This window comes from Schistocerca piceifrons, chromosome 2 (genome assembly GCF_021461385.2).
Source record: "Schistocerca piceifrons isolate TAMUIC-IGC-003096 chromosome 2, iqSchPice1.1, whole genome shotgun sequence".
Classification (NCBI taxonomy): domain Eukaryota; kingdom Metazoa; phylum Arthropoda; class Insecta; order Orthoptera; family Acrididae; genus Schistocerca; species Schistocerca piceifrons.
Genome location: NC_060139.1, coordinates 1,105,562,467 through 1,105,588,155, shown reverse-complemented (window position 1 = coordinate 1,105,588,155; position 25,689 = coordinate 1,105,562,467). Strand labels below are relative to the sequence as shown.

At 40.8% G+C, this 25,689-nt stretch overlaps 1 protein-coding gene across 1 annotated transcript in view; it reads left to right on the top strand.

Moving 5' to 3' along the window:
- LOC124776430 (zinc finger protein 879-like) overlaps positions 1-25,689 on the top strand; it is a 375,801-nt gene that overhangs the window by 147,502 nt on the left and 202,610 nt on the right. The window contains exon 4 of the mRNA XM_047251425.1: positions 13,820-14,441. Within this exon, the coding sequence (XP_047107381.1) occupies positions 13,820-14,441 (622 nt within the window). The remainder of the gene's footprint in view (positions 1-13,819; positions 14,442-25,689) is intronic.

The following is a 25,689-nucleotide window of genomic DNA, read 5'->3' as shown; positions in this document are numbered from 1 at the left end:
TATTGCAACTACGCTGGGTTCCATTTATTTCCTGATGTAAAGCCCTACACCCCATTGTGCTATTCCTGCTTTGACTCCTGACAGGTCGGCCTTGTATTCTCCCACTTCCACTTCTTTCTCACCCCTTACCCGAATGTCACTAACAGCTAAATCGTCCAGCCCCATCTTACTTGCAGCATCTGCCAGCTCTACCTTCTTCCCCTTCTTCCCAGAGTAGCCCCCATTGATATTAATAGCTCCCCATCTCATTACCATTTGTTTGCCAAGTCGTATCTTAGGAGTCCCTTGTTTGTCAGTTAGGGGTGGGACTCCGTCACCTCCAAAGGTCCGAGGCATTTTGCTCTGATTGTTGCCAGCATCATATTTAAAGTACCAGGGAAGCAGGTTGCTAGCCTTACTTGCCCCGAGTCCCATTGGGTTTTACCCCTAACGGCTGAGGGACTAACCGGTGGATTTGGTAGCCTTTGCCGTATGACCACAAAGGTGACCAAGAGTCAGAATATGTCTGAGGTGCCCAGCCTTATTCCAAAGTAACTGGTATCCCGACTGTCGGGACCACTTACTTGGCCACTCATACATTGCCCGTGGTTCATGAACTAGGACATGACTACAGGAACCCACACCATGAACCACGAATGCCCAGTGATGGAATAATCGGAGTGATATTTCTTGAAGGCATGGTGACTACTGAACGGTACGTGAAGGTTTTGGAAGATAATTTCAACCCCATTATCCAAAATGACCCTAATTTCAACAAGATGTGGTTCATGCAAGATGGAGCTCGATCCCATCGAAGCAGGAGAGTGTTAGATGTTCTGGAGGAGCACCTTGGGGACCACATCCCGGCTCTGGGGTACCCGGAGGCAACTGGCATGGGCCTCGATTGGCCACCATATTCTCCAGATCTGAACACATGTGACTCCATTTTGTGAAGTGTACTGCAATAACACCCAAACGATTGCTGAGCTGAAAACAGCCATTCAGGAGATCATCAGCAGCACAGATGTTCCGACACTTAGCGGGTCATGCAGAATTTTGCTATTTGTCTGCGCCACATCATCGCCAATGATGGCAGGGATACCTTATAGTTCGATAATTGTTACCCTGTAAGTGCAGGCATATATGTTATATACATTTAGAAAAAACTTCACCATTTTAACACTTGTAGTTCTTTTGAGAAATGTACACATTCAAAGGGTGAAATAGCATTGGTAGAATAGGCATAAAATTGCCTCTGTCTCCTCTTAAACAGTTAAAAAGAGTTCACAAGAAGTGTCCGCACTGAAGTGAAGAATTGAAATGTGTGCTTAGGTGTGAATCTCAAGTACACAGGATGTCCCACCAACTTTGCCACCTCACATATTTCTGAAATGAAACAAAATAGGAAAAATGCAGTTGGCCAGGGATGTACCTATGTCAGACTGACACACTGGGCAGGAATGCACAATCCATAAATGTAAACAAACATCACTTTCAATACAAAGCTACATTTTTTTAAAATGGCGCACATATATTTTTGCTACAGAAATGAAAGCTAGAGGTACAGTTAGCAATGGCACACTTGTCTTCATTCCTCTAAATCTCATACCTTCTGAAATACCTAGACTTTAAACGATGGCAATGGTGCCACAGTTTCTGTCATAACGTGCAGGGCGAGGTTTGTCTACTGCAAGCTCAGGACAGTGCAGGCAACATGCATTACAGCAGAAACTGTGGCAACTTTTCCATTATTTAAAGTTGTTTAAGTATTCCAAACAATGGAAAATCCAGGATGGAATGTAACAATGCGAGAGAAGGAAAGTTGCTGCTCACCATATAGCGGAGATGCTGAGCCGCGAGAGGAACAATAAATTGTCCACAACTGTGTGAATCTTTTTATTGTGCTTATCGCGGCTCAGCATCTCCACTATATGGTGAGTAGCAGCTTTCCTTCTTTCGTATTGTTTAACTATTCCAAAAGGTATAAGCTTTAGAACAGTGAAACAAAGTGTGTCATTGCTAATTGTACCTCAGTTTTCATTTTGGTTAATAAAACATATATATGCTATTCAAAAAAACGTAACTTTGGGTTGAAAGTAATGTTTGATTACTTGTAGGGATTGTGCATTCCTGCCCATTATCTGAGCACATAGATGCATCCCTGGCCAATTGCATTTTTCACATGTTGTTCATTTTGGAAGAGTATAAGATGACAAAGTTTGGTGGGACATCCTGTATATAAAACATTGTACCTTCTAGAATCATATAGAAGCTTCTATTTGTCAGAGACACGCATGTAAAGGAAATTATGTTTTGTGTTTAAAATTCCCAGAAATATAATATAAACAGAAGATATTTATATTGTCACCATTCAGTAATTGTAAAAGGTGCCACTTGTAAAGCACAGTGTTTATATGTAGTTTCTACAAAATATAGAATTTTTAATGAAAACTTTGTTTGGTTTTGGATCATAATGACAGTTTTCCATTTACCAAACAATAAATTTACATGAAATGTTATGTAATTATATTTGGAAAAATATTCAGTCTGTGTGTCATTTTTTATGAATGATAACAAGAAAACATAAAAACCAGATTTCTTTTTGCATTGGTAAACTGTTTTAAATCTAGGTCATTATAAAGTGAAATTTGTAGCATAGCTAATTTTCATAGCACAACATTATCTCAAAGAAACATGTGAAAATATTATTACAATATGGACAAATTTTGGGGAGAGAGAAAATTCTATAAATACACCAGTGTATCGCATAACTATGTGAGAAACATGAATCTCATACACTGCAGCCAAAAATCAGAGTAAACATTATCAGAAAGATGGTGGTATCTGAAACTTCTGTTAACCCAAGACATTGCCGTAAATCTTCGCGCGTCATAACTGCCTCCATTCATTCTTACCAACTCTTTATGGCTTCATGCAAATGTGTTTTTAGGCCACTGATCTTCCTTTCCCACTTCTCTATTAACCTATTCACACAGCATATTCCACAGTAACAAGAGAGGGCCTCAGTGACCTTCCAAAAGTTCTCCCTGCAACACCACAATATCCCCCCCCCCCCTCCCTCCCCATAGTGAAACCATTTGCTACAACTCCCACAATGCGTCCCACAACTTACTTCCATATGACAACTCCCACAGTTTCCTCTCAAAGTCAAATAAAATACCTATAGCAAAAAAAAGGCATTTAATATAATGAAAACTATAAGCTGTAAACAAACGTCAGACCTAGATAATGATTTTCAGAAATTCAGTCTCCCCTGTCGATAGCACTTACTACTTCACGTGAATAGAATGCCATTTGTGTTTCTGAGAATAATATTTTCTGAATCTGTGCCAGCCATATGTCCATATATTGTTTTCTTTGAGATATTTCACAGTGTTGGAACAGCTTATATATTTCTGTAATCCTACTGCAGGTTGATGTCACTGATATGGTTCTGTAAATCAATGGATTACTTATGTTTTCTTTCTTGTGTATTGGTGTGACCTTTACTGGTTTCGAGTCATTACTTATGGCATGGACCTTTTGTCAAGCAAGCAGTTGTCTATGATTGCTAAAGATTGAGTTATTTCACCATCAGGGGAGTTATAAGTAATTAGTATGCGGTCTGGACCAGAAAACTTGCATTAATTGAAGGACCTAAATTGTTTCTTTACACTTAGGTTATCTACTTCAGAATAACTCAAGTTGTGAGTTGTTCTTGATTCAAATTCTGAAAGATTTACTCCATTTTTTTTCTTCTATGAAGGAAATGCAGAAAAATATGTTTAACAACTATGGATTAATGGCACTGTCGTCAGAAGCAATGCCATAGCTATCGTGCATTGAAGGTATTGATTGTGTTTTGCTTCCAGTATACTTAACAATGACCAGAATCATTCTGGATTTTCTGGCAAATTTCAAGACAGATTTGTTGGGCAAACTATTTAAAGCGTCTCACACCTACACTCCTGGAAATTGAAATAAGAACACCGTGAATTCATTGTCCCAGGAAGGGGAAACTTTATTGACACATTCCTGGGGTCAGATACATCACATGATCACACTGACAGAACCACAGGCACATAGACACAGGCAACAGAGCATGCACAATGTCGGCACTAGTACAGTGTATATCCACCTTTCGCAGCAATGCAGGCTGCTATTCTCCCATGGAGACGATCGTAGAGATGCTGGATGTAGTCCTGTGGAACGGCTTGCCATGCCATTTCCACCTGGCGCCTCAGTTGGACCAGCGTTCGTGCTGGACGTGCAGAGCGCGTGAGACGACGCTTCTTCCAGTCCCAAACATGCTCAATGGGGGACAGATCCGGAGATCTTGCTGGCCAGGGTAGTTGACTTATACCTTCTAGAGCACGTTGGGTGGCACGGGATACATGCGGACGTGCATTGTCCTGTTGGAACAGCAAGTTCCCTTGCCGGTCTAGGAATGGTAGAACGATGGGTTCGATGACGGTTTGGATGTACCGTGCACTATTCAGTGTCCCCTCGACGATCACCAGTGGTGTACGGCCAGTGTAGGAGATCGTTCCCCACGCCATGATGCTGGGTGTTGGCCCTGTGTGCCTCGGTCGTATGCAGTCCTGATTGTGGCGCTCACCTGCACGGCGCCAAACACGCATACGACCATCATTGGCACCAAGGCAGAAGCGACTCTCATCGCTCAAGACGACACGTCTCCGTTCGTCCCCCCATTCACGCCTGTCACGACACCACTGGAGGCGGGCTGCACGATGTTGGGGCGTGAGCGGAAGACGGCCTAACGGTGTGCGGGACCGTAGCCCAGCTACATGGAGACGGTTGCGAATGGTCCTCGCCGATACCCCAGGAGCAACAGTGTCCCTAATTTGCTGGCAAGTGGCGGTGCGGTCCCCTACGGCACTGCATAGGATCCTACGGTCTTGGCGTGCATCCGTGCGTCGCTCCGGTCCGGTCCCAGGTCGACGGGCACGTGCACCTTCCGCCGACCACTGGCGACAACATCGATGTACTGTGGAGACCTCACGCCCCACGTGTTGAGCAATTCGGCGGTACGTCCACCCGGCCTCCTGCATGCCCACTATACGCCCTCGCTCAAAGTCCGTCAACTGCACATACGGTTCACGTCCACGCTGTCGCTGCATGCTACCAGTGTTAAAGACTGCGATGGAGCTCCGTATGCCACGGCAAACTGGCTGACACTGACGGCGGCGGTGCACAAATGCTGCGCAGCTAGCGCCATTCGACGGCCAACACCGCAGTTCCTGGTGTGTCCGCTGTGCAGTGCGTGTGATCATTGCTTGTACAGCCCTCTCCCAGTGTCCGGAGCAAGTATGGTGGGTCTGACACACCGGTGTCAATGTGTTCTTTTTTCCATTTCCAGGAGTGTATGTGTGTGCTAAATTTTGAGCTTCCATAAAACATTAACAATATGGGGATTTTTCATTCTTTGGTATGTCTGTATTCCATTTGCATGCTTCTTTTGCTGCATGTTTATATTTTCTGTGAAAAACTTCTGGTTATTTCAATTTATCCAGGTCCTGTCTCCTTAATATTCTACCTTTCTGCAATTTTTTCAGTTTTAATATACAGTCCATAACCAACGATATATGGCCAACATCGACATCTGTCCCTCGGTATATCTTACAGTTTAAAATGCAGTTTCTAAGTCTCTCTCATACTATTACACAATCATTCTGAAACCTTCCAGCTCTACCAGATCTTTTTCATGTCTATAGCCTGTGTGCATAGTTCTTAAAGCAAGTGTTCGCGATGATTAAATTACACTGTGTGCCAAATTCTACGAGGTGACTTCCCTTTTAGTTCCTTTCACCCAGCCCATAGATTATTTGATAGTGGGCAGTCAAATGAAAACAAATCAGATGGAAATAAGTTAGTGAACTCTTCATTATTTCAAAAGTAATTGCCACAAACATTAAAACATTCATCCCACTGTGAGACAGGAAGATCTGTGCCTTCAGGGGAAAATGTTTGCAGTTACCTACAGAACTGTGATTGTACTGAGGCGTGCACCTCTTCATCTGAAGTAAATCGGCAGCCACGAATGTCTTTCTTCAGGACTCCAAAGATGCAGAAATCACAGGGAATGAGATTGCTGCTGTATGGAGGGTATGTGAGAGCTTACCAGTGAACCTTCTGCAGCCTACATGAAACGAGCTGGGTAAGCTGTGGATGGTGAATACGCTGCAGAAGTTTTGCTGGGAATCCATTACTCATCTTCTGTACAATCCTGATTTCCTCTTATGTGATTTGTATGTTTTTTGGAGCCCTGTAGAAACACATTTGTGGCCGTCAATTTGCATCAGATGTAACAGGTGCGTGCCTGTGTACAACCGCAAACATTTTTCCGTAATGGCATTGACCACCTTTCCTCACACTGGGATAAATGAGCAAACAGTTATGGCAATTACTTTTGAAGTGATAAACAGTTTACTTACCTTTTTTTCTTCGTCTTGTCTCGTTATCATTTGACTTTCCCTTATACCTGTTCTTCCTTTTTCTACTGTTGAATTCCAGTCCCCCATCACAATTAAATGTTAATTTCCCTTAAATATCTGAATTACTTATTTTATCTCTTCGTGCATTTTTTTCAATCTCAGCTTCATGTGTGGAGCTAATTGGTGTAGTATCTTGACATAATGTGAGGGATGGTAGCTTCATGTCTGTCATGGGTACGATCATGCATTCACTGTGCTGTTCGTAGTTGCTTACCTGCATTTCTATCTTCTTATTCATTACTAGCCCACTCCTGCATTACCCCTATTTGATTCAGCCCTTCCAAAAAATGTGTTCTTCCTTCCGTCACACTTCATTAACTACCACTATATCTAACTTCAACCAATCCATTTCCCTTTTTAAATTCTCTAATCTCCATATCTGATTAAGGAATCTAGCATTGTGCACTCAGATCCATAGTATGCCAGTTTTCTTTTTCTTGATGACAAAATCCTTTTGAGTAGTCCCCACTTGGAAGTGTGAATAGAGGTCTATATTATATCTGAAATATTTTACCCAAGAGGATGCCATCATCATTAAGTAATAGAGTAGAACTACATATGCTCTGGAAAAATAATGCCTGTAGTTTCCCCACACCTTCAGCTGTTTGCAGTATCGACACAGCAAGTCTGTGTTCGCTAATGTTATGAAAGCCAGATTCGTCAGTAATCCAGACTGCAGCTACAGAAAATCCTGTTACCCCTCTTCAGGAATCATTAATTTGTCTGGCTCTCCACAGATTCTCCATCTGTTGTTGTTGCAAGTATGGTACCGCCATCTGTCTCGTTGAGGTATACAACCCACACCAACTCAGCAGTGTCCACTGTTCGTGGGTTTATAATTGTGTTTTCATTATTGTGTGTTGGTGTGACCTGTGCAAGTTTAGGTACAGATCTTATGCTGGTGAGTTGCTGTATGTGATTGCTAAAAATGGAGCTATTTCATCAGCGTGTTTCGAGACTTGATTGTATTGACTTAAGTTGCTTTGCCACACTGCGGGGAACAAATTTCAATTTCTAAATTACTCATGTTGTCAGCTGTTTCTGATTCAACTTCTGGAGTATTTACCACATCTTCTTTGGTGAAGGAATTTTGGAAAACCATTTTTTGTAACTCTGCCTTAATGGCACTGTCACTGGTAATGTTAAGATTGCTATCACACATTGAACGTATTGATCATGTATTACCGTTGGTGTGTTTTACATATAACCGTAATCTCAATGGATCTTCTGCCAGATTTCGAGACAGAGTTTGGTTTGTGGAAACTATTAAGAAGTGTCTGACATTTAAGTCCATGCTAAGTTTCAAGGTTCTGCAAAACATCACTGGTCTTGGTGATTTGCATTCTTTTAAAACTGACTTTTTTTTTTCATTAGTTCAGCATCAGTGTCTCAATTTGTTTTGTACATCATGGAGGATCTGTTCCATCTCTTATTAATTTACTGGAGTGAAACTATCAGTTTCTGTCAGTAGTATTTCTTTTAATCCAAGCAACATCTGGTCAGCACGTAGTTAGTAGTTTGTAAGGAATGGAAACACTCTTAAGAAGGTGTTAAGTTAATTTTTAAAGTAGATATATTTTGCATTTATTTTTCAAACGATGGAAAATCCAGGATGGAATGTAACAATATTTTGAAAAGGAAAGTTGCCACTCTCCATATAGCGGAGATGCTGAGTTGCAGATAGATACAACAAAAAGACTGTAAAAAAAAACAAAAAAAAAAAACAAACAAAAAAAAACTATTGGCCAGTAAGGCCTTTGTCAAAAATAGACGACAACAAATTCATGCAAACGCAGCTCACACGCACATGACTGGAGTCTCAGGCAACTGTAGCCACAGCAGTATGGCTACTGTTGCCCAAGACTGCAGTTGTGTCTGTGAGTTACGTTTGTGTGTGTGTGTGTGTGTGTGTGTGTGTGTGTGTGTCTGTCTGTCTGTCTGTCTGTCGGTCATCTATTTTTGATGAAGACCTTACTGACCGAAAGCTTTTTTTGTGACAGTCTTTTTGTTATGCCTATCTGCGAATCGGCATCTACACTATATGGTGAGTGGCAACTTTCCTTTTCATAATACTGTTGCATTTATTTTTGGCAAATTTGGATATTACAATATTCAGCTATGCCACGATGAGGTTGTGATCACTGATACATGTACCCATCGTAGAGCTGTCTATTTGCTCAGGATTGTTTGTCACCAAGAGATCTAGTATGTTATTGCAACCATTTACACTTTGTGTGGGCTCCTGAACTAATTTCTGAAAATAATTTTCGGAGAAAGCAGCTCTTTTTCAAATATTTATGATGATGATGATGATGATGATGATGATGGTCACTCCATTTTGAGATGTGGGCAGAATCATTCATGTAGGCTGTGGTGTGCCCCACACGGACATTCCCCCCACTGATTTCTGTTTCGGATGGTTCTGCACATTTTTCCATTTTGTAAGCAAAATTTTGTCTGAGGGATTTCTAGATCTGATATTTTGATAACATTGTTCATATGCCTAAATATTTTGTGTAGTGAAATTTATTGACAAGAGAAACTGAAAATTAGTTACGTAAGATAACATCATGTATTCAAGAAGATGAAAATTATTTACAAACAGTGATTGTTACAAAACCTTTAAGAGCAGCTTTTCAGTTATTCAACAGAACAAAAATTTTACTCTCATGTAAATGGGGGCTAGATTTTATCATAACCATTACTAGTAGATAATCTGTTAATGTTATCTGTTAGGTTATATAAAACTAACAATTCTGTAAACACTGAACTGACTTAAAATTAGTGTTTGCATAAATATCTCTGCTCTTAAATGCATTTGAATATGGCAGAAACGTTTCTGAACCATAGGATTGCAGCCCTAACACTGTCACTACTGGCGATTGCTGGCCTCTGGAGGACACCTTGTCCAGCAGTGGTAAGCCGTGTGTTGGATGTCTAGCTTCAAAGTACAGGAGCCGTTGGCCATCCTGAATTGCTAAGCAAGGCACGGCTTGCTCTTTTGACATTCTTTGTATAACTAGGGTTACCAGATTAAATTGACAAAGTTACCGAACATTGCCTGGTGAAAGTGTTTGCTGAGCTGAGGGTGAACAAAATAAAGCAGTTAGTAAACATTAAAAGTTATATTAATTGTTGCTAGTTACAGCTTTCAATGAATTTTGTTACATTTCATTTTGTGGTAAAAGTCAGAGCACGTTTGAAATTTCGAATTACAATGAATGCCGAATCCTGCTTTTACTATATTGACACTAAATTTGTTTGTGGTGTGACACCATAAATGGTTCATGTGACTGACGAATCTTTTCGCATAGCCATTTCTGCATGGAACTGCCATTATCAAATGTATTACTTTTTTAAGTTAGGCATTTCTTTCCCATTTAAAATTTTTTCAATGAAAGGAAGTTTGTGGATGTAAAAGCTTGACTATGTGATTGTTCCAAAGTTGTAATTAGTACGCGTATCTCTTCATGTACACTATTTTTGTCAATGGCTTCTTCAGTACCCACCACCTTTGATGCTTGTATACACATTTTTAGGTCAGATATGTGTATGAAACACTGCGCAAAATAAAATCAGAATGCAACGGCGTTCAACCCTGAGGTTCAACTAATAAATCTGTGTGCAGCATAGGCTGGCAGCTGAAAGCAGTGAAACAGAGAGACGGACAACACAGCGGCCAGTCGAGGTAACAAATGCAGCATGCACCAGCTGCCAACACCCCACCAAATATTTAATGACTTGATTTTCCAAATGAATAAATATATTAGCTATACGGAATTATAAAAATACCAAACCTCTCAGACTTATATACCGAACACTGAACATGGGCCTGAAATACCAAACGGTTCAGTAAAACAATAAACACCTGGCAACTCAGGTACAACTGATGCAGATACACCACCAGTGGGCAAAACTCATTACTGCAGCTGTATTGTACATATTTTGTTACTGAGTAATAAGTGTGCCACAAGAAACCGAGTACCATTTCATTACTGCCTGAAACATTTCATTACTCATACATTTCCTCTCTCGCACATAGTTCATGTTTGATGTGGGCCAAATCGGTAGCTTCCATATTCCTCCAATTCATTGCCCTCAGTGGACTCAGAGAGAGAGAGAGAGAGAGAGAGAGAGAGAGAGAGAGAGAGAGAGAGAAAATTTTTGGTACTCATATGTCTTCTTCTCTGTATGTCTCCATGCAAACTCTGTAGTTTTGAAATTCCGTAAATTTCTTATTCTCAGTGTGCAATGTCAATTGTGCCAAATACATTTTGACACTCACCACATTTTTTTCCCCCGCACGCAGCTCTTGTTTAGCTCGGGCCATGTCAGTGGTATTCATAAGCTCCCAATTCCTTGCTGCCAAATACATTTCATTGACCTGTGAATTCAAACACCATATGGCACCGATAGATGGCATGAGTGACTTGTACAGGAACTGTATGTCTCTGACATAAATTAATTTGGTACCTACATCTCTTACAAAGTGTTCAGAGTGATAATAAAGTTAAATTGTGATATGAGCTGAGGGGAGACCTTCATTCTGTTTTATGATGCCTCTTTATTCCTACTATTCATACAAGTTTATAATAATAAATTTAGTGCGTTTTCTCATTGTGTTGTGGACAAGAAGCAAATGATATGATTTTTCTCTGAAACAAACTAGGAAATAAAGCCAAGTGTGATTTGTGTCGACAGTCCTATTCATTAAAAGGAAGTGCACAACAAATTTAAAAAATAGTAAGAATAATAAAAAAAAGTAACAGATATGTGTCTCAACAGCACGAGATACATACAATACTGCTGGAGAGATCGGTGTTATGCTGATCACGTGTCTTGTTATCATGGATGGCTCCTCGTACTGCCTTGTAGGCAGCAGTCGGAACAGGCTTAAGACTTAATGTGTGAGTGGTGTTTATGTTTCATTATCACAGCCCTACTGGTTGTGTCTTGTCTCTGTATCACTGTGTCGAGAACACCGGCATGTGCACCTGCACGCTCTAGGGTATCTTCTTAATGCACATGTTATCATTTATTGGGGAAAGAACAAAAGAAGCACACTTCTAGCATAAGATCATCTGTAAGTTTTTCATGGTTTAAAACTGTTGATTACTTTTCCCAAGATCTTAAAAATACTGTTTCATTCCAATCTTTATTTTTTTCCATACAGGAGAAGAAAATTATGTTAGGCAGACACAAGTCCGGAAATATTTATTACCACATTAGAACTCATTTTCTACAGCTCTTCACAGTGTGCTAATCATAAGAATGCATACAGCATGAAACTCGTCCTCAAATGAAATGTCCAAAATGGTCTTCTTTATAAAGTATCATGACCCCTGTAAGAAGAGTAAGCATATTTGTGTGACATGCTGAGTTAGCATTCAACTTTCAAAATTATAATAGCTTCACTGTTATTGGACGTAAATCACTTTTTTCTGACGTATGTTTTGTTCACAGGTTCATTCTAATATTTCTTAGATTGAAAAGAGGCACAATGATTCAGTCTTTTTGTAGTAGAACTTTCATATTAAAGCATTTTGTAATCTATTTATGTAACCATAAGAACCATAGATATGGTAACACTGCCACACAGCAGCTTTTGTTAATCTCTATTTGTAGGTCTATTATTGTTTACAGAATTCTAATTTTTTTCAGATGCATTCTCATTGAGCATTTTTCAGACAAAAAATGTTGAAATAATGTATAATATTCTCTTCTGTTGTAGTATTGTAAGCCCAGAGATATTAGTAACTTGTGCTATTTTTATTGTATTTTATTTGGTTTCCAAACCAATTTACCAGATCATTTTCTTAAAATTCACTGTCCAGTTAATTTTCATTTCAAAATAAACAACTTCAATTAGTCATGATAGCACACATGAAAATAACAAAGAGCCAATATTTGTCTTTATATATGCTGTCTTGAAAATAAAGGTCCTGAAATCCAAAACATCAGTAATACTTTTTACCTCAAAAAACTTCAAGCAGTTTTATTTTCACAACATATTAAAACTTTAAGTCCTGTAATAACATTTATGAATGAGCAAGTTTGGTTCAAACGGATACTGAACTCAGAAGAACATTTGCATAATCAGTTACTTTTTACACTATTAGAACAATGGTTGCAGAACAGAGCATAGATGCAGGATTCTTCTCACAGTACATGGCTGTTAATACAGTTAAGATTTTATCTGGTGATGTGAAATCCCTGTGCTGCCCAAAGGACATCTGCCAGCTCTCCCTCTTTCCCTAAATCGCTCCAGGCAAATGCCAGGATGGTTCCTTTCAAAGGGCACGGCCAACTTCCTTCCCCGTCCTTCCCTAATCCGATGAGACCGATGACCTCGCTGTCTGGTCTCCTTCCCCAAACAACACAACCCCAACCTACTGCAAATCGGCGTTAGTGATATGGGCCAGCTCTCCCTCGATCTCTGTGTCGCTCAAAGAAGTATACAACAAACACTTTGTAGTTCTTATTTTAAATTGCTCCAGTTGTAAAAATTATTAAAATGTATAAAAAAAATTGTAAACATATCGTATGATGTATTGTGGGGGTGGTAAAGCTACACAGTGGTGCGTCATCATACGATGTACCACTACAGGTACAGTTAAGATGTCGACATGCCGCCACACTGAATCCCGAATGCACTAATTGCATACAGTTTCACAGCCCTCCACAATATCGACATGGAAGTCATGTGATCAACATTATTTCTGCAGTTACTTGTATTATGCTGACACTAGGATGATTGTCAGCTTTGTGAAGAATTGCCTTGCCTAATTGCAGTGTCCTGATCCTTCTGTGTCTCCCATAGTTGGAATCAGTGGCCTTAAACGTCCCAAATCCCTTCAGACATAATCCTGTCAGGACATTTGTGTCTGAAAACTTTTCCCAGTACAATCCTTGAATGGCATGCCATTACTATAGTCTAATACAAGTATCAAATGGGCTGCTGCGAACTTCGCATTTGTATAGGCCTACACTTCTGTTGCACTGTATCGTAAACCGAGACTATGGTGCACTGTAGAAAATGGATATGTGCTTGCCAAATCCACAATGATCACTTAACACCTGATGCTACATGTAATATCCAGTTCACAGACAAAAGGAGAATAGACAGTACATCTTTCATAAAGCCACACAAAATTAATAAGTTTGTACATCACACTGGACCTTCTACCTCGCTTCTTTCAAACATTCCTTTTTTAATGTTTAGCATCTGACATAAACTTTGCGTACTTGTTTTGTGAAATAATTATAAATATTTCTTGTGCCAAAAACATGTCTAAAAATATGCCATTTATCTTTAATAATTACAGAAACTGGTTCATCAGCTTCTTCTCGACGAAAACGGTGTGTTCCTGTTAAGCGAACGGCTCCGATGAAGGAGCGATTGGCAGTTCGAGATAAAACTTCAGTGAAAGATGGTGTCCCATCTAAATCTAAGAATTCTGTTAAAGAACGGTCAATGAGGAGGGAGAGGTCAATTTCAGAAGAACGAATTCCACTCGAGCAGAGGCTGCTTATGGTGAAGGAAACTAGAACAGAAAAGAAAGAGAAGGAAAATAGTGAAATTGAAGATCTCAAACCTATAGAACCTGAACGTAACCCTGAAAATGAGGAATTTTGTGGAATTAAGGAAGAAAATAGTGAGGAAGAAAACATGTCTGAAGGGAAGGCTCTAAAAAAGAAGAGTGGGTCATCAAGGAAAAAAAAAGATGGGGAAGCAAAGCCCAGACCAAAGACTGTTATGGACGGATATTCGTGGCAGTGCACAGACTGCACAGCTGTGCTAAGCAGTCTGCAGGAGCTGCGGTCCCATCATCAGACTGAGCACAACCAACCACCAAATTTCAAGTGTTCTCAGTGCGCCAAGGTTTATACGAGATACCGAAGTTTTGCAAGACACGTGAAGCTTCATGGCAATCCAAAGAAATTTAGGTATGTACAGCATTGTATGTCATTCCCTTTCTTAATTGAAATTAATTGTTGTGTCCTTTTGTTGTGGTGAACAGGTTACATTTTGAAATCACACATTTTCAGGTATGCTCTCCTGAACACATAATAGTTTTTTCTGTTTAAAGTATAACTGATATGATATATTTGTCAGTTAACTGAAAGACCTGAGTTGCAACAAAGCTCCAAGAGTAGACAGCATTCCGTTAGAACTACTGACAGCCTTGGGGGAGCCAGTCCTGACAAAACTTTACCATCTGGCGACCAAGATGTATGAAACAGGCGAAGTACCCTCAGACTTCAAGAAGACTATAATAATTCCAATCCTAAAGAAAGCAGGTGTTGACAGATGTGAAAATTACCAAACTATCAGTTTAATAAGTCACGGCTGCAAAATACTGACACGAATTCTTTACAGACGAATGGAAAAACTGGTATAAGCAGACCTCGGGGAAGATCAGTTTGTATTCCGTAGAAATATCGGAACACGTGAGGCAATACTGACCCTACGACTTATCTTAGGAACCAGATTAAGGAAAGGCAAACCTACATTCCTAGCATTTGTAGACTTAGACTGGAATACTCTCTTTCAAATTCTGAAGGTGGCAGGGGTAAAATACAGGGAGCGAAAAGCTATTTACAATTTGTACAGAAACCAGATGGCAGTTATAAGAGTCGAGGGACATGAAAGGGAAGCAGTGGTTGGGAAGGGAATGAGACAGGGTTGTAGCCTCTCCCCGATGTTATTCAGTCTGTATATTGAGCAAGCAGTGAAGGAAACAAAAGAAAAATTCGGAGTAGGTATTAAAATCCATGAAGAAGAAATAAAAACTTTGAGGTTCTTCTAATAATTTCCGGGTCAGAAGTCACTTTGAGGTTCGTCGATGACATTGTAATTCTGTCAGAGACAGCAAAGGACTTGGAAGAGCAGTTGATCGGAATGGACAGTGTCTTGAAAGGAGGATATAAGATGAACATCAACAAAAGCAAAGCAAGGATAATGGAATGTAGTTGAATTAAGTCGGGTGATGCTGAGGGAATTAGATTAGGAAATGAGACACTTAAAGTAGTAAAGTAGTTTTGCTATTTGGGGAGCAAAATAACTGATGATGGTCGAAGTAGAGAGGATATAAAATGTAGACTGGCAGTGGCAAGGAAAGCATTTCTGAAGAAGAGAAATTTGTTAGGTTTAAGTTTCTGAAAGTATTTGTGTGTAGTGTAGCCATGTATGGAAGTGAAACATGGACGATAAATAGTTTGGATAAGAAGAGAATAGAAGCTTTCGAAATGTGGTGCTACAGAAGAATGCTGAAGATTACATGGGTAGATCACATAACTAATGAGAAGTATTGAATAGGATTGGGGAGAAGAGAAGTTTGTGGCACAACTTGACTAGAAGAAGGGTTGGTAGGTTGGTAGGACATGTTCGGAGGCATCAAGGGATTACCAGTTTAGTATTGGAGGGCAGCGTGGAGGGTAAAAATCGTAGAGGGAGACCAAGAGATGAATACACTAAGCAGATTCAGAAGGATGTAGGTTGCAGTAGGTACTGGGAGATGAAGAAGCTTGCACAGGATAGAGTAGAATGGAGAGCTGCATCAAACCAGTCTCAGGACTGAAGACCACAAAAACAACAACGATTAGATGCTTTGCACAGTGTCTTAGTGGAAAGAAACATAGTCCTGTTGCTCGTGACAAATTTTTCAATAGTTCGTTAAGGTGTTACATACTTCATTTGCCACTCTGTACATTGAGTCAGAAGAGTAAAAACTAAGACCACACCCCTGTATAGTTTTCAGTAATTCGTTCTGTAGGACTGACCATACTGACAACTATTCTGTATGGCATTGTGGTCCATTATAGCACATAGTGGAACTTAATTGGTTGGCAGGATGCAAATGCACAGATCACCAGATTGGACTATGTAATGGTATTATTTGTTTGTGATTGAAAATATATTTACATAAGCTCAGAAGGAAGAAACTATTTACATGCCATAAAAAGTGATTCAGAAAGGCACATTTTTGTCCTGGTCATGGCTAATTATTCTACTAAATGCCATTTGAAATAAAGCAAATATCATTGAAACACAGTCTTTTTTATATAAAAAAAGTTCAATTTGAACACCACAGAGCTTTGCTAGGCACAGTCCTCTAGTACTGTCTGTGAGCTGAAATGTGAGTAGTCGCAAAGGGTGGGTGGGGGGGGGGGGGGGGGGGGGGGGGAGACTATAACACCATATAGGAAAAGGTAAGGCTGGTTAGAATAACTGAGGTTAAGTCCAAAGGGATGAGAAGAGGTCTCTGATAAAGAGTTCCCCATTACCAGAAAGCAGGGAAACCAGTGTTGTACAAAAGAAACCTATTGACATACATAATGTAGTAGGCTCTGAAATCTCTCTACTCCTGTTCTAGAGCACTTGCTGCATCTTATCTTGGTACTGGATGCCACCAAGACAGACAGTTCTTGTTATGTCCATTTGTCTGCTCTGCTGGTTGTCAGTTGTCATCTGTATTTAAAGAGCTGTGTGGTCAAAACTAGCTTGCTGCTAGGCAATATGAGTTGTTTTGTAAGTTGCTTTGCCATTACCATTGTATATTTTGCCAGTAGTGAGGCTGGAGTAAATGGCAGTGGGGGATTCGCAGAGCTGGTTTTGCAGTGTAAACGATTGCCGGGATGGTGTGTTGTACATTTTGATAAGCATTTTGTGAAAATTGAGGGGACAACAGAAGGTGACCATGTATGGTGGGAGGACGCTTTTGAGAAGTCAATCTCAAAACCATTTAAATAGGCGTAACACCATCTTCTCTCGGTACACCTGAGCTTCTCATCCCCCTCCCTCTCTCTCCCCCCCCCCCCTCCCTCTCTCTCTCTCTGCCCCCTCCCTCTCTCTCCCTCCCTCCCTCCCACACCCTCCCCCTCCTACACCCTCCCCTTCCTCCCACCCTGTGTACTTTTGGATGATTTCATCTCAAATTATGCAGGTCAAAAGTGAATGTGTAAAATCATTATTTTAAAGTGTTTTGAGAAAAATACACTCCTGGAAATTGAAATAAGAACACCGTGAATTCATTGTCCCAGGAAGGGGAAACTTTATTGACACATTCCTGGGGTCAGATACATAACATGATCACACTGACAGAACCACAGGCACATAGACACAGGCAACAGAGCATGCACAATGTCGGCACTAGTACAGTGTATATCCACCTTTCGCAGCAATGCAGGCTGCTATTCTCCCATGGAGACGATCGTAGAGATGCTGGATGTAGTCCTGTGGAACGGCTTGCCCTGCCATTTCCACCTGGCGCCTCAGTTGGACCAGCGTTCGTGCTGGACGTGCAGACCGCGTGAGACGACGCTTCATCCAGTCCCAAACATGCTCAATGGGGGAGAGATCCGGAGATCTTGCTGGCCAGGGTAGTTGACTTACACCTTCTAGAGCACATTGGGTGGCACGGGATACATGCGGACGTGCATTGTCCTGTTGGAACAGCAAGTTCCCTTGCCGGTCTAGGAATGGTAGAACGATGGGTTCGATGACGGTTTGGATGTACCGTGCACTATTCAGTGTCCCCTCGACGATCACCAGTGGTGTACGGCCAGTGTAGGAGATCGCTCCCCACACCATGATGCCGGGTGCTGGCCCTGTGTGCCTCGGTCGTATGCAGTCCTGATTGTGGCGCTCACCTGCACGGCGCCAAACACGCATACGACTATCATTGGCACCAAGGCAGAAGTGACTCTCATCGCTGAAGACGACATGTCTCCATTCGTCCCTCCATTCACGCCTGTCGCGACACCACTGGAGGCGGGCTGCACGATGTTGGGGCGTGAGCGGTAGACGGCCTAACGGTGTGCGGGACCGTAGCCCAGCTTCATGGAGACGGTTGCGAATGGTCCTCGCCGATACCCCAGGAGCAACAGTGTCCCTAATTTGCTGGGAAGTGGCGGTGCAGTCCCCTACGGCACTGCGTAGACTGTGGAGACCTCACGCCCCACGTGTTGAGCAATTCAGCGGTACGTCCACCCGGCCTCCCGCATGCCCACTATACGCCCTTGCTCAAAGTCCGTCAACTGCACATACGGTTCACGTCCACGCTGTCGCAGCATGCTACCAGTGTTAAAGACTGCGATGGAGCTCCGTATGCCACGGCAAACTGGCTGACACTGACGGCGGCGGTGCACAAATGCTGCGCAGCTAGCGCCATTCGACGGCCAACACCGCGGTTCCTGGTGTGTCCGCTGTGCCGTGCGTGTGATCATTGCTTGTACAGCCCTCTCGCAGTGTCCGGAGCAAGTATGGTGGGTCTGACACACCCACCTTTCAGAAACTAAAACATTTTGATTTTCTGATGATTTGTTAAAACATTATAGATCTCTCTAAATGAGAGCATTTGTGAAAATGTAGTAACAAAAGGGAAAGTTTTAAAATAAAAACCTCATTCACAATAATATCAGACATGATTTACACATACACTCTTCTTGCTTTTATTCATTTTAGTTTGGAAAAATAAGCTATGAAAATTTGTAACTTTAAGCAAACTTCAAAATTATGTTTGGAAATATGAATAGTCACACAGAGTTACCTGTCTTGATAAATGATAAAATGGAAAGACCGCTAAGTAATCCTGAAATCTTAAACCATCAAAATATCTCTATATAAAATGAGAGAATCTGAAATTTTTTGATTCATTATCAATTGTTTTCTCTAAAACCATGATTCTGAATATTCTAAAAATTGCATGTACATTAGTATGTTCTGTAGAAAAAGATTAGCAATTAGCATTTCAGTCACCTCAGTTCAGCATGGGTACTGGTCGTCCAAAGGGTTCTGTTTCACCCCCCTCCCCCCTCTGAACATAAGTGTACATTTTTATGGTTCTGATATTATTCACGAATTTTCATTGTCTTCTGTCATGATTTTACTTCTTTATGAGATACCAGGAATTAAAATGGCCTACCGAGCGAGGTGGCGCAGTGGTTACACACAGGACTCGCATTCGGAAGGACGACGGTTCAATCCCGCATCCGGCCATCCTGATTTAGGTTTTCTGTTATTTCCCTAAATCACTCCAGGCAAATGCCGGGATGGTTCCTCTGAAAGGGCACGGCTGACTTCCTTCCCCATCCTTCCCTAATCCGATGAGACCGATGACCACGCTGTCTGGTCTCCTTCCCCAAACAAACCAACCAACCAACCAATTAAAATGGCCTACACTGTAACAGTTAACACTGCACTGTTGGGATGAGTTCATTTGCTTTTTTTTTTCTCGTCGTTGAACTTGTAGAGCTGAGATGAATTTGCACATTGACAAGGATGATCCCAGAGCAGTAATTAGGAAATGGGAACTGCACACTAAGTTTTTGATGATAGCCATTTGAAAGAATTTCCCAGACCATGAGGTGTCATGAAGCAGATGGTGACATCTTGCAGCTCGTCAGAGACACTAATCATTTGTCCCACTCACACAAGAAATGAATAATCCAATTGGATATTTTATTTTGCATAAACTGATTATTTTGTCAAAAATTGATTGTTTTCATTGGTACACAAGGAATAAAGTTGCTCGCAACAAAGTCTTCTAAAGCATACTGATACCTCTGCATTTCTATTTTTTCAAAACAATACTTTTTCTACTGCTCAACACAATCCCCTTGAACATTTGTGCACTTGTTCCAACGGGCTACAAGCTGCATGGAACTCTTTATCTTGATGTTTGAACCAATTCCCCACAAATTTTATCTCATCCTCATTGTCCTGGAACCTCTTCCCATGTAATGCCTCCTTCGGTCCACAAAACAAATGGAAACCACTAGGTGCTAAATCAGGACTGTAAGAGGGATGAGGCAGTACTTGCCAGCCCATTTTGTCAATGGTTTCACATGTTAGTTGAGCAATATGAGGACGCGCATTGCCTTGCTGGAGAATCACACCTCTACTTTGAGATCCACAGCGTCTCTCTCTTCACCTTGTCCAAAAGCAAAACCAAGTAGTATTGGGTGTTCATTGTATGCTGCTCTTTGGGATAATCACAAAAAGTGGACCTTTAGCATCCCAAACCACCATCAACATGACTTTTCCTGTTGATGCTTTGGTTTTGAATTTTTTCTTGCCAGGTGAGTTGTTGTGTTTCCACTCCACGGTTTGTCTTTTTGATTCTGGCCCAAGTTTCATCACAAGTTAAAATTTTGTTGAGGAAGTCTTCACCTTCTCTTTCATAACATTCCTTCAGCTCTGAGCACACTCTCAACCTTGTTTCATTGTATAGCTGCATCAACTCCTTTGAGACCCATCTTGCACATGTTTTGCGGTACTTCAGCTTGTTATGGATAATGTTATGAACTGCACCAGTACTAACCTGAACCTTATCAACTATCATTTCCACAGTCACATGGCGGTCGGCATGAATAATGTCATCAATTCGACTTTCAAGTGTGGGAGTTGAAACTGCAACTGGTCGGCCAGAATGGTTTTCGTTAGTCACTGAGTCGATACCATGATTGAACTGCTCTACCCACTTTAAAAATTTGCACTATTCGTATAACCTTCAGCATAAACTTTAGACATTCTACGGTATATATTCACAGGTTTCTCACCCTCAGCAAGTAAAAAACGAATAGCAGAATGTTGTTCAACTAATGTGTACGTTTCAAGCGGACTCACCATCTTGAAATGTATTTTTGCATTTATAAACAAAACAATGTTGATACATCAGATGATCAGGGCTCATCCTAGTGATGCCAACTTAAAGCCATAAAAGTACTAAACTTGCCCTACTAACAGTTTTTTTCTCCAGACCAATTTGTCTCTTTAATTATTGAATGATCCTCATATGTGCCGCTCCAGGATGCAACCCAGCAGTGACTTGTCTGAATTCCTATCACTGTCTTCACAGCAGACCATTTTTGTCCTTTTTTTTCAATAGAATTCACCTAATGTGCTTTCATTTATAAATAAGAGTTTCGTGTTTTGTAGTAATTTTGATATGGTCTGTAGAAATTCAGTAGCATCTCTTACATCATCAACAGCTTCATGCTGGATATTAAATCTTGTTGCAAGATGTTTACATAGACCTCCTACCCCATCACATGCACTTTTTCCATGATCTGTTGCTTAAATATCCAGTTTTTTATTGTAATTCCTGTACTGTGTTTTCCAATTTCATTAAGCTTAAAGTGGTTTTTAAAATGAGATGCAGCACCATCAGTCACATACACTTGTATAGGAAATATGTGGCATACAGATGCTATATCATCAGTTATGCTGACAACATAGCATGCATGTGCACTGTCACGAATGAGATCACACGGTAGCAAAACAGTGTGATGTACCAAGGAAGTGGGCAACACATGTGAATATTGACACTTGTGTTGTGTGCCAATGGTAACTTTGAACTTCATTCTGCAAAGCAACAGACCAGTTCTCAGCAAAGTTGAAATGAAGAACTAATGTGTCAGTATTCTGGAAACTGGTTGATTTTACTTCTGCTACGGCCTGTCTCTGAATGCTGTGGATATAATGACAAGCTACTCCTTTCACGACCAAGTACCTAACCTCTGTAACAAACTCCCGTAGCTCCACTGTTTTGTTGACCAGCTGTCCTCACTCCCACAATGCATAGGTTATGTAATTTCAGAATGCTGAAGGTGTAACGCTTCAACGGTCATCCCTTCACCACCAGGACACAGTGCACACTCACGCAACCGACATTTATCTTGTGGCTCTCGACATATACGCAAGAGCTTCAGTTCCATCTCTGTGTACTTCTTCCCTGTGACACTACGTATGGTGCAACAAATAAGTGTATACTTTCTTCACTGGCTGGCATTCGACTCATTTTGGTCGTAAGAAGTAAAATTTTGTGAGGTCAGCTTTTAAATTTGGGTTCTACTTTTTCATTGGGAAATGATTCTCTTACTGATCTTGTTATATATCTATTTACCTCTTTAACAATGTAGGAAAAGATATATTGTTGCATACCATAAAGAAGGCGTGTTAAGTTGCATAGAGTCGCAATTAAAAGACACTTAACAAAGCTTTTGGCCACAGTCTTCATAAGCAAAAGAGAAAGAAAGAAACACACGCCATTTGTACACATAAGCAAGCACACCTCAAGCATACATGACAGCCAACTTGGGCAGCTCAGCTCATACATTGTTGATATTCCTACATGGAGTTTCCACTGTTGGTTTTTACCTTCTAACTTTTTCACCATTTTTCCTAGCAGAAATAGCATCAGCCTGATTAGGGCTTAGATAATATTCTAAAGCAGCATCAAGCATATCATCTTGCAGTAGATTTTCACAATAGAAATCTGGGCGAGCCCAAATACGTTTTTTATTCTTTATTTTATGAGCTTCTGAAATTAAATAATGTGAGGAAGTGGGTATGTATTTGTGTACGGGGTGCTTTGAGTAGCTACCTGGTATCTGTGTCAGTAGTTGTACCGTGTCAGTATAGGCACCTGCCGAGACAGCAGTGTTCAGGTTTTGAAAATGCACATCACATTGGGTGCACATGTCACAATCATCAGGTTCTGCACCAACTGCATCTACCATATACACTTCACAAAGTTTTCAAGATCTTGCTTGAGTAAAGCTTGTTTCAAGTTCTTTCAATTTTCTTTGTACATACCATGTTCTTCCTGTGTTTCTTATCTTGTGTGGGCATTTAAGGAGAGGTATATTAGAGGCTACAATAGAAATGCTCAAATTCAACACATCAACAACTTTGAACACGCAGCTCTGCACTGTCTTCTTCAGTTTCACATTCCAATGTCAGTGATAGTTCTGGTGGATTATCACTAAATTTCTTTTTGTACCAAATATAGCTATTCCTGCTCAGTGGATGTGATGGTAACCCAGTTACATGAGGTATGATGGGGGCTGAGCAAAGAAAATGTGTTCAGTTCTTAGGAGTCCTTGTAACATGTGATAAGAAAATATGTGCTTCTAAAAAGTAACAAGCATACAGTTCCCCATAATAAATAAAACGGTTCTCTGCCAAAGTGTCATACCACTGATCAAAAGATCTGCAGTTCAGTACCTACTTACTCCTACCTTTTTCATCTGTGACCTATCACTCGTTTCTCCAATGACTTTGTTTGTTAATGTGCAAACTTCCAAGTTGTGCTGTTATTTGGAGTTTTTATTAAAACAGTAGGTCTTTCTATAACTGGCTGTGTAAGTCAGTTGAAAAGTCAGACAATGCCAACAGTTTACTTCTCCCCACAGCACTGTAGCCAGTAAAACACTGAGGTGTTTGACACCAACTTTTTGGTCAATGACAATTTTACCTCAATTTACAAGTAGACTTGACTAATTCTTTGAGGCCTTCATACTGACCGTCATTTGGCTGTAAGAGATCCCGACGAATGCACGCCATCCGTGTAATGAGATTTGTGGATCACTTTAATGCATAAAAACTGTAGACTGGGATACATTTCACAACAGTTTTTCTGTGTGACTCTGTCGGCAACCCTCGCCTTACTTTGTAGTATTGGTAGGTTAACGTCACTAATTGGCTAACTGTTAGGGTCACATTCGGCACAGTTAACTGTTTGACAGAACTCCTCCTCCAATATACACATCACCTTTAAAAAACAATGTTCCCCTGCTGATTTGGGATTTCACCAAATGAATGTTTTATTGACTTGTTGTCGGTTTCAAATTCATAACAGTTATATCATCACATGAGGAGATGCTGAGTTGCAGATAAGCACCACAACTCCATTGTTTTATTAACAGTGATATCAATCGTTCCTGTTATTAATATTGTTACAAGTTTTATCTGCTGTTGCATTGTGAAATAAGAACAGTTAATTTAATTCTGTTTTATATTACAGATTTCATTTTGACATTATTTAAATCTGGACCACCAAGTCAGGCATCTTCTATTAATTGTACTTAAATTGTTATTTTGTTCATGTGTTTGGCAACAAGAAAAATATAATTCTCTATTCTTGTGCCTGTATGACTGATGTAAAATGTGAGAGAGTATACAGCATTTTCACCAAATAAAAGGAACACTGAAGAATGGACAGGCAAGTAGAAATGATGAATTCCACAGCTATAGAACGAAGTCCATTGTCAGAAATTAAAAACTCTCTCTCTCTCTCTCTCTCTCTCTCTCTCTCTCTCTCTCTCTCTCTCTCTCTCTGTGTGTGTGTGTGTGTGTGTGTGTGTGTGTGTGTGTGTGTTCTGTCTCCTGCTCTGCATGTTGTGTGGAGTGATTAGTGACCTTGATTGTGCTGTGTGGTGAGGAAATAGAACTGGAGAGGAAATAGAAATGGGTGGGTGGACTGGCAAGAGGGAGGAATAAGGCAGGAAAGAGCTATGGAGTATACTATTAGTTTACAACCTGTAAGATTGTGTAGCAAAGTTGGTAGGTACCTACGTAGGGAGACAGACAGCAGAGCAAGAGTGAAAGAGTGAAAATTGAGTAAGGGGGTAGAAGTTGGAGTGGAAGGTGAGTGATCCAGAGTAGAGGAAAACTTTGAAGGAACAAAGAACTCTGTGAGCTACGGTAGAATACAGAGTAACTAGGGGAGTGTAAAGCCAACACAGGAATGGGAGAAGGGGTGTAGAGTTGGTCGAGACAGGTGTCAGGCAGGCACAGACACTGACAGAAGTCATGGAAATCGGGGTTAGTTGTCACCTGCACGATTCAGAAAGGCTCGTGATAGGATGGACGGTGTTTGTGGCATAGGTCGCAAAGCAGTTGTTGAAGCCGCATGACAGTATTTTGTGCTGTACAGTTTTGAAATTCGGTCACATAGTCAGTTTATGGCCTTCGTTTGGCAGTAGCCTTTCATTGAGGTGCTCAGATTGTTTCAGTTATGATTAATGTGGTTTACATTGCTTTTACAGGTAGCCATTTAGCAGATGACAGTGACAGGGACTGACCGGGAGGCAGTTGGCAGACAAGTGAGACAGGGGTGGAGATCAGTAGCAGTGATTGAAGGCAGAGTTAGTAATGATAGTGGGAATAAAATGAACCATTTAAAGTCACAGGCAAAAGAAGTTTGACCTTGATGGGAAATATGATTCTGTTTCTCCAGGCAGAGTTAGTAATGATAGTGGGAATAAAATGAACCATTTAAAGTCACAGGCAAAAGAAGTTTGACCTTGATGGGAAATATGATTCTGTTTCTCCAGTTCTGTGTTGTACTGTGTTGTACAAAAGGGGCACTCGCCTTCTGCATAGTTAGGCCTGAGACTTATTATACCC